This window comes from Acanthopagrus latus, chromosome 2, assembly GCF_904848185.1.
Source record: "Acanthopagrus latus isolate v.2019 chromosome 2, fAcaLat1.1, whole genome shotgun sequence".
NCBI lineage: Eukaryota > Metazoa > Chordata > Actinopteri > Spariformes > Sparidae > Acanthopagrus > Acanthopagrus latus.
The window spans coordinates 18,704,306-18,714,768 of NC_051040.1; the positions used below are offsets into that span (position 1 = coordinate 18,704,306).

General features: G+C 42.5%; 1 protein-coding gene across 2 annotated transcripts in view; it reads right to left on the minus strand.

The window, feature by feature from the left end:
* Positions 1-9,776, minus strand: part of hip1 (huntingtin interacting protein 1) — a 48,579-nt gene extending 38,803 nt beyond the window's left edge. Inside the window, exon 1 of one of the 2 annotated variants that reach the window (XM_037124282.1) lies at positions 9,345-9,776. In XM_037124282.1, coding sequence (XP_036980177.1) covers positions 9,345-9,461 — 117 coding nt within the window. In that variant the 5' untranslated portion in view covers positions 9,462-9,776. The remainder of the gene's footprint in view (positions 1-9,344) is intronic. The other variant, XM_037124293.1, reaches the window with a different exon arrangement.
* Positions 9,777-10,463: the final 687 nt, after the last annotated feature.

Consider the following 10,463-nt stretch of genomic DNA (forward strand, 5'->3'; position numbering starts at 1 on the left):
CGTTTCCCAAGCTGGGGTGCGGGGACCACCGAGGGGGTCGCGCTGGACGGGAGGTGAGGCCCCGGAAGTGAGGACAGAAAAAAAAACAAAAACAAACAAAAAAAAAACAGCTGAGAGGCTTCACTGCTGCCAGTGTGTGGGGGCCAGGGTGAGGAGGATAAGAAAATGAGAGGAGGAAGTGTTTTCTTTTTCATTATGCACTTAGAGAGACAAAAGTCTAAATGGACCATTCAAGATTATAAGTGGACCGACTGAGACCACTTTAACACACAGCATGTGACTGCTAGACAAAACGCCCTGTGTGTATGAATTGGTAAACCTGTATGTGTAATAGTAATAAAAAGAAATGATCTCATTCTGCTCATAAACACAGTGTCAGTGTCAGTATTAGGACTTTAAGGAGGATATACTGAACTACATCTGACTACATCTGTTCAGAGGGGAAAACCACACAAGCTTGCATGAGGCGGCCGCATGAGGTTGTATTTCAACTTTATTCTCAACTTTGACACTTGCATGACGAAAACAAAACAAAAAACTTCCTCCTCTCATCCCCCAAAACAACATATAATATAGTATATAATAACCTTTACTGCCTAAAGTGGCATCAGTGCACTGACACAGTCAACTTTACTGGGAATTTAATAATCCTTATCTTTTTCACCAATACAGTGGCCGTGTATCTGACGGCATACACACCAATACATCTGTTATAGGTCGGTATCAGCTGACCAATCACATTGGTCCGGCTCTAATTGTGACGTGAGTAACGATTTTAGTGGTAATGGTGATTTTTCATTTTCATGATAATTTATTTATTTTTTTTCTATACATTTTGATAAGCCGATCATTTATTAGCTAAAAATGTACAACACTTGCTAGTTCCAGCTTCTTAAATGTAACAGTTTGCTGCTTTTCTTTGTCATTTATGGAAGTAAATGAAGGGTGTTTGGGTTTTGGACCGTTCAGCAGCCTGAGGACGTCAGTGTGGGTTCTGGGAAATTGTGCCAAGCATCTTTTACTATTTCTTTATGGTTTATTGGTTAAACAATTATTAGTTGGTTGTGAAAAAATCTGCAGGTTAACTGATGATGGAAACAATCGTTAGTTGCAAACAAGCTTGTTCCCTCACGCCTCAAGAACAGGATTTGTAGTCAAAGGCATCAGAATAACACCATCATGCTTCAATCATAACCGTCTGGCGTGCGTGACACATTTTTACCTTCATAAAAACTTGCAGATCTGGAGATTTGGATACAGCACTTTGCCAAACTATGATTTCAATGATATTTGGATAAACAAGACAAAAGACTACAAAAACAAAGCCACGAATCATACCGTAGCTAAAAACATGAGATGATATCACTTGGTCAAATGTTTCAGTGTCAGATGTGAATAACTTTGAGGTATTCATTTGTGTGTTTGTGTGTAGTGATAATGCGCTGATGGAAAACACATGAAGCCTCGAAATGAGCAAGTTTCAGGAGTGAAAACAAGCCCAGCTCCCACCGCGAGACCAATTCTAGGTAACTGATGCCCCCATCTGGTTTCTGTGAGACTGTCAACCGAAATCTTCTGCACTCAAGGCAAAACAGATGAGTTTGAATGCAGTGAGTGCATGTTTTACCAGAGTTTTATTACTTATTGTTATAGTTGGAGTCCTATTATGTCTGCATTTGCTTTCGAATTTCATTACAGTCTATACAGAGGAAGACATTTACTGAAAGGCCTGTCACCAAAACTACTTTTATTGGACTTGGTCCCAGAGATAATTGCGAGAATCATTATGATCATCATTTTAAGACTGTTTTATGCCACTGATTCATAATATAATAGCACAATAATGTAGTATGCCTTATCAAATGCTGTGCCACTTTTCTTCAGTCACGTCCATATATTGATATAAGTTGATAAGATATGCATGATAAGTCAATTATATGTGACAGACCTGCTGTTTATTCTCTGATTAAATTATTTAGTTGTACTGACAGTTGGTAAATGTGGACCGAGCTGCATACAGGGAAGAGGCTGACACTTTTCCTCCCACCTCCTCAACACATTTGTTTTCCTGGCGGAGGCGGAAAGTTTATAACCATCGCCCACACGATCAGTTCTCTCAGCTGCGTGTGTTGAACGCTGGAGATTGCCAGACGGGGACATTTCCCAGATTAAGTGTAAGAGAAAACGCAGAGTATACTATGTCTGATATATCTCTACTGATTAAGTGTTGTTCTGAGCTGCGTGTTGGTAAGCGAAAACTGTGTTTGTGAGGGTTAAAGTGAACACCTTGTTGACAAAAAGCGTATTTTCAGGGGTATTAAACCGTAGAAAGTACAGCCAGGGGCCATTTTATTAGGTACAGCTGCAACATCTAATGCTATCAAACGCAACAGCTCTGCTATAAATCATATACTGTCAAAGATGACAATGTTCAGTCCACCCCCTTTACAAACACAAGAGGAACAAACACCACGAGTCATTCAGTGAGGGTACAATTAAAACCTCTCGACATGTTTTAATGCAAATTGACAATAATGCACTTTGCAAAGGTAGAATATGTGGCAGAGCTGCTGCACTTGATTGCATTAGATTGTATAGGTGTACCTAATAAAGTGAAAATGATGTGTAATATGCTAAATCTTTGAGGATTTAATGACATGTTCCAGCAGTTTTTTTAAACTGTAAACTAGTTTACTTAAAAGGACGATGATAAAGCTCCTCTCACCACAAACAATAAGCACACAAGATCCATTTTTAAATCCAGGCCAGTGTTTTCAAAAGGCCTCTCTATACGACCATCAGCTGACCTGCCGGGGCCAGGCCAGCCACGATAATCAATATGCTACTCATTATACCATCGGGGCCGCACATTATACCTCCAGGCTTCTCAACATAAACAGTCTGTCTCGAGACAATGCCGGCTCTTTTCCCCCCAGAGTCTCTTCACTTCCTGGTACGGCGTGGGCCCTTCGCTGTGAGGGCAGCCTCACAGAGCATTTCTCACATACACCCGTCCCACTCTGTCTTTGCTTGGCTTTTCACTCAGCCGCCCACCAACCCCTTCCTCTCTTTATACAATTTACCAACTAAGACTGAAGGGCATGTCTGAGTTTGAGTTAAAACATAGAAAAAACCCCCCAGAAAACTGCCGTTTCCTCAAAATGAAGACATACATGAAACTGAACGCTGGTGACTGATGTTTATTCGGAGTGAATTTATGTGCCGTCAGCGCTCATTATGTGTCACCGCATCACCGTCTTTCCATTACAATTAGTTTCTCAAAATCGAGTTAAGTGCAAATGACACCGAGTATCTCCCTTTCTCAAGTATCACAGATTTGGGTTGAGATGACAAGAAGGTAGATGAGTTCAAACTACAGTTTGGCGCAGGAGACAAAAGATAAATTATCAAACCTCACAAACCTCTTCACGTAATACAGTGACATGACATACATACAAGGGTGTCCAAGCTTTTTTCCTTTGGAGGGCCAAAACTGCGGGCTGTGGGCCGAAAGCAAACACCCTATAATATTGTTTTGTTAGGATGCAAAATGGTACTGAGATCGTAAGTTCTCTGAAATCCCTTTCTACGCAAAGTTTGACTCTGAACAGCTCATATTACGCAAAATGATCAATAATAAGGGATCCACAAATCTATATAATAATGTGAATTCATTTTTTCCCTAGAAGCATCTGAGGGGCCAAATTGAACATTTATTTAAAGGTTTTCTTCTGCTTTATTTAAAAGAAAAAGGGAATTCTAAGTCCTGCTTAATGTTAAAGTCGGCCAAATACTGAAGAGATCGGTTAAAAAACAAGAGGATGACCAACTCTCAGGTTTATCTGTTGAGTTGCAGAGCCAAAACACGGTCTGTGCTGAGCAAACAGGCAAAAACAACAGAGGTTAAAGTCCTCCAACACAGACACGTCTTCCCCTCTCTCTGAGTCACGTCTGACTGACGGTGGGTGTTAAAATTAAACATCCAAATACAGACACTTAAGGCAGTCTGCTTCACTAAAACAGGTCTGCAGAGAACACTGAGGTTTAGACATTTATCAGACTACAAGGCAACAGAACGTTCTTTGTACTTATTTTAGCTATAAACAAGCCGTCGCTTTAATTCTGCTGGTTGTCAGCGAACAACATCCATGTGACCTGGCGTGGTAAGAACTGGGGCAACAGTTCAACGTTATTGTCATTAAGCTGTAGTGTTTTCATAGCCAGGTGATCGTAAATCATTTCACATTCATCACTCTGCAAACATCTGCTGTTCAAATGAATACCTTGAGGCAAGTCATCTGCCAAAAGTTTAGTGTGTTATTATGTATTACGTGAAGTTTATCGTATAAAACCTCCATTTAATCACTTAATGTGTGAACTTTTTTGCCAAGACCCGATATCACAAAATATAAACATTAAAAGGTAAAATTCAGATACAAATATCACCAAAATAACCACTAAAACCAGCTAACTGTTGCTGTCGTTAGCTGGTTAGATCAGTTATCTCGGTTAGCCGTGCAGCTAGCGGCACAGACTGTGTGCTCGGAATGGGATTATGAAAAAAACGACAGGCCAGGGCTAGCTGGTTAGCATGCATCAAAACTATTATTTTCTGCACATTCTGTCAATCATTTTAGTTAATCCATGAATGTGTTCAACTAAAATGTTTCTTTAACTTTGACATCTATTTCAATCACGTCAGCCGTCCTTTGTCAGTGCAGAATGTACTCTGAGGGCTGAGCTGTGTTTAGATGATTATTCAAAATGAGGCCACTCATGTTGTGGCAGGCTAATTTGCATACCACGCGCTTCCACTGACGGTGGAGGTTTCAGTCTGACTTTTGACCTCGGCCGCACGAGAAACAAAAAGCACCACTCCATCTCCGTCTCTCTGTCTTTCCGCTTTACTGTGCTGTAAAACACAGAGGAGAAGTCCAAAACAATCTGTAAATCAAAGCCATTGTTAATGCCGCCACAAACTCATCGGTGCACTTTGTTCCACTTACTGACCTGTCACTCATGTCCAGCTCTATTATTCTACAGCCAGTCAGTGCAATGAGGCCACAAACCACCGCCTGCTGTTTCTGCTGCCTCAGTGCTTTTAATGGTCTCGCTTTCATGCCTGCATGCTTGTCTGTGTGTGTGTGTGTGTGTGTGTGTGTGTGTGTGTGTGTGTGTGTTTGTGTGCGCTGCATGTTATGTATGCGGACGTCCTGACATAACTTCCCCGCATTTTGAATTGCAGGATGTGGAAGGAGGGAAGGAAAAAAATTCAAAAGACAATGAGCTATGGAGGGGCTAAGAACAAGGTAAAAAGAAAGACAAAAGACGGATGAAAGAGGGGAGGTTCAGAGACCAGGGTGATTAAAAAATTCTTGTCCGCGTCTGCCCTGCTGAGTCCTGCTTGTGCCCGAAGGCCGCGGCCCTGCTCCTCCCCTGAATTCCACAGCTGCCAGGGCACCAAACAGCACTAAACCAGGGTGCAGACCAGGGGGGACGAGGGGTGTCCAGCTCTGCAGGTCTGTCCACCACTAATTCCCAAACAGGGGTACATCTGCAGCTGCCAGAGGGTACGTGGGAAGATTACTGAGTAGTGGCTCATCTAATTTGAACAGACAAAAATGAACACTTGATTAAAGAAAATCATATATTGAGTCAGCCGTAATGTCTTAAAGACACGTGTTGCTATTGAGAGTGTCAATAGTGTAAATTAGCAGTTTAAACGGTTAGAAAAGCAATGGATGATTGGAAATAGGATGGATAAAGTGTTGGAAATAATGGAGGGTCAACTGTTTGAACAAATTTTAATTTAATCTCTTATCGCATATTGTTAACAGGAATAAAGGTGCAGAGAAACTCTTTAATTGTTTAAAGTGCATGACAAACTCTTACTTACAAGTGTCAACTTATCAGATGCGCCATATGCAACTAAAATACAATCAAAGGTATAACCGAACCCTGGAAAGGTTAAAGAAATTAGCTAAAAGCCATGGAAAACATTTCCAAATGGTCAGCTTGAAGTAATCTGATGGATTAATGGTTGAAACAGTCGGATATAAGTAGTACAAATAAAATAAACTTAAAGTAATGAACAACCCAGATGGTTGAAACAGAGAGATGCAAGTGAAACCAGCTGAATTATTTAGTAAAATAATGGATCAGTTGTTGAAGAAGTCGTCTGAACATAATGGATAAACAACTGAGATAGTAAGCTGAAGGGATCTGCTCAAAGAGGAAATAACTGTGTCCTGCACAGACAAACGAAAAGCTGTATGAATGCAAACTTGACCAAATCGACCATGCAACTGTTAGTTGAATTGCGTCGAAGAGGTTGGGAAACGCTGCTGTGCAGAGTCAGAGACAGATGCAAACAGGAGTGACCTCTGTGTGGACGAGTGGAGGAGGAGGCGGCTGGCAGGATGTCTAGTTTTAAGGCCTTAATTATGTAACGTACAGTGTGGTGTCAGTCAGGGGCTCACGCTGCATGTCCCAGCTGAGGAACTGGTTCCCCAGAAGTTTTCCCACACGCTCTAATTATGGTCGTTCATATCGGTCTAGAGATTACTACCTCCGCCAGCTTCCAACCTATTCCGGGTCTGACGGTTTTGCAATCGAGGAGTGAGTGGGCACCTCGGACACGCTGGAGCCTTCAGATAAAGACCATAAAGTTCGTGGTGTGGTTCAGCTTGTCATTTACTTGTGAGTGTTTTTCGCACCACTGTTGACAACACAATAGAGCGCAAACCCGAAACATCGCAGTGACGTTTGAGACCGACACGGCAAACATTAAATCCCCCTTAAACTCTAAATTAAAGAGTCAGCTGCTATTATGAGGCTAAACATGTCATTAAAAGCAGGCACTGTGTGCTATCTGGCTGCCCTGTTTCGTTCTTTTTATAACCCAGTGTGGACGCTGTGACAGAGAGGATTTTGAACACACCCTGGTTGTTTACCCAACTCGGCACAGAGAGAGATAGCGGAGCACTTCTCAGAATCAGACCTTTACACGACTCTGGCTTTAAAGCCCAGTAAGGCGACCCTGCTGTCTGCTGTGGAATATTGAATTCAGGCTGCATGTTGAATGACACACTGTATGATCTACTGATCATATTTCTCAACAAATTTCTCCCTCGTTGTTAATGATCACACTCATTGTTAATGATTACATGTTATTTCTCCTCCGCTGCCAGCATGCTCCCAAGTAGCGATGAACTTAAACAACCCAAAAAGTGGCCAAGTGCTCTCAGTTGACAATATCTTAAGGAAAACAACAAAAGTGAAGTCTTGGAGAAGAAATTCTAACTCAGAATTTTTATGTTTACAACATTAATGAGGTAATAATACAATGTCAGAAATATTCATTTTTACCATAACTGAATAAACAAGCTGTTCTCAGAGGAAAATAAGGCCCAGAACACTGTTTGAAGCCAGAGAGGTGGCAGGGTCCACCTCATATAAACAGTAAAACAGTATGAAACTGTCTTGCCTTGTAAGGTCAGTTTGCTTATTCAGTTAATTCAGTCATGAAAACAAAGAGAGTTTGTTTATTACGTTTGTTTAGGCATAAAAAATCAGTCAATGAAGATTTTTTTTTCTCTTCTGGTTTAAATGTCTTCCTCAAAACCGCACAGTGCACCTTTAAGTTTGTGCCAACTCTCCGGCTAAAACGAGAACATTTCAGAGGTGATTTAAGTGTAAAAAATAAAAAAATGCGAGACAGACAGGCAGATAGACAGATATTTGCAGGCAGACGGGAGGTGAAAGCCAACCGGCCTGCAGATTTAGGCAGCTTTAGAGCACAACAGATCAGATGAGATTATCTCTCGCTGATCCGCTGTAAAGTAGACAGCACATTCATTGATTCCTGCACCTCCTGCCACAGTCAAAAATCAACCACACCGGGGGCAACAAATCCTAATCACTGATTTAGAAAAGTGTGAGAACTCAGGAGGAAATACAGCATTACACAAACTAACTGTGTACACAGAACCAAACACCTGAATGTGTCACGCCGCGGTTTAGACACGCTGGATAATTAACGGAAAAATCAAAGTTGGGCTTGTTTTGACTTGCGTAAATATTTTCACTGAGAGAGAGAGAAAAAAAAAAAACCCTTCCTAGTGAACGATTCCAGGTACTTGACGGCCTTACTAAGAATTGCCACCACACAGGACAAGGAACCAACGTGCCCGTATCATGTTGCGATTCCGCCTTGACACACTTCCAGACGGTGTGATCTCTGACAGCCTGACAGTGACCCAGTGACCAGGCTTGGCACAAACGCATGCGTGTCTCCCAGCCTCTCTAATCCATGCTGCCGCTGTCCTGGATGTGATGGGAGAGGCGTGGCGGGGGTGGGGGAGAGAGGCTGGAGAGGGTGGGCAAACTGTGGGCGCAGAATAGCCAAATACCTGCTGTGCACATTTAGGCTGTGTTGACTGTGCTGTCCAATTTAGCGGCGGCCGTAAACGGGAGGAGCACGTTGTTGCAGCAGCAGCACTACCACGGCAGTTTGGCTGCCTTGATTCATCTGACCTACTTTCTCCCCCTCCCCTCCCATCCCATCCCATCCCATCCCTCCCCTGTGCCTGGTCTGGGAGAGAGGGGAGGGGAGACCACCAGGCAGGAAGCAGCAGGCTCCACAGCGTAACAGCAGCCTACATACATATGGGAGAGCACTTTATGCAAAGTCACAGCATTCTTTATTCAGCGGCAGCAGCAGCAGCAGCAGCCACAACATAAACCGAAAGATGATCTCCTCCTCATCATCATCACTGAGCCTGCCCGATTGAGGGGGTCAACAGGAGGCACTGACAGCCTGTCATACATGCCACAGCTCCACACACACACACACACGCACAGCTTCAGCTAGCCTCCCTCCTGTCTGGTTTTATCCTACACATAGGCTAAACAGCACAGTTATCTGAATTCAAAAGGCCATTGACCTACATTGCTGCAGCTCTTTTGTTGTACAGTAGACACTCAGTGGTATCTGTGCTGATCACACACACACACACACACACACACACACACACACACACACACACACACACACAGGGGGGAAAGTAACACTGGGGTAACCAATGATCTGGATCTTAACAGAGTAAATAAATGATGGAGGAAAAAAAATGGAGGAATCACTCAGAATCTGCCCAGGTCAATATGTGTGAGTGGTTGTGAAAACCTCCCAGTGAGTCTGTGACAGCAAACATCCTGGAATGACTGTTATTCTCCCACCATTCAAAGCGGCTCTGAGCCAGGAGCTCCACTCCCACGCTTTCACTACAATAACATTATTACATTAATGTGACCCTCCACCCTCCACCCCTGTCTGCGCTCCGTACCTGCCCCCGCTCAAAGTTCTCCTTCTCCAGCTCCAGGCTGTTGGCCCCTCCGGTCCGTCGGATCACTTTGGGGATAGCGTTGGGTACTTGCTGCATGGAGCTTTTCACTCGATCCATTGTCGTCTGTTTTTCTCTTTTTTTTCTCTCTCCCACAGCGCGAAACACAGGGCGAAAAGAACTTTCAGCCGATAAAAGAGGCCCGAGTGTAGAAAGTAAAACAAGAACTAAAAGCCGCACTAACTATGGCGGGCAGCGGTCCATGCTGTGCTGGACTCCTCGGCCCGTTCACTGGATCATTTGGCCTTTCTGTCCAACACCCCAGTCAATGACAGGAGCAGTCTGAGCGGCACCAGGGTGAAGCGAGGCGCTGAGAGGGAGGCAGCGCTTCCGCTTTCACCTTTCAAAGTAAAAGCTCCCGTTTACTAAAACGTGTGTGAAAATACAGATGTTTGTCCAGTAACCTGAACCTGAGCACTTAGTGGAAGCTTTTATGCAGCTCTGTTGATACCTATGTGATGTAGAGCCAGTGAATGCAAACAGTCAATCCACTGTCATGTCCACACGTTGATCACACAAGATTTAAATATTGTCATGTTAAGCACTTGTCATTTGTTTGGTGAAAGGGTATTTGCAATTCGAATGTACAACCACTGTGCATTATATATAATTTCACTGAAACTGGTAGAAATTCATATAACAGCAAACCAGCAGTAAATGGCCATTTTCAGTTTTACAATAATATTTTATGTGAATCAATCAAATCAAACTGTATTTATATAGCACCTTTCAAACAAATGAGGTGAATTCAAAGCGCTATGCAAGTGATTAATAATATGAGTTACATGAGTTATTCAGAAAACAAAACTGAATTTAGAGCAATAACAATAAAATACTGTGATAATATAATGATAATAACAATGATAATAATAATAGTTTCCAAACAATGTTACAAAGTGCTTCGCAGAAAAGGCAAAGAACAGCAGATAACAAACTTAATTTAACGAATACTATTTGATGTCTGTTTTGCATTTGACTTCTGTCCCTGACTTAATTATTTCACTGGGTTTCATTATTCACTCGGCTTTATTATTTCTATTGATGGTGTCTTGTTTTATCTTG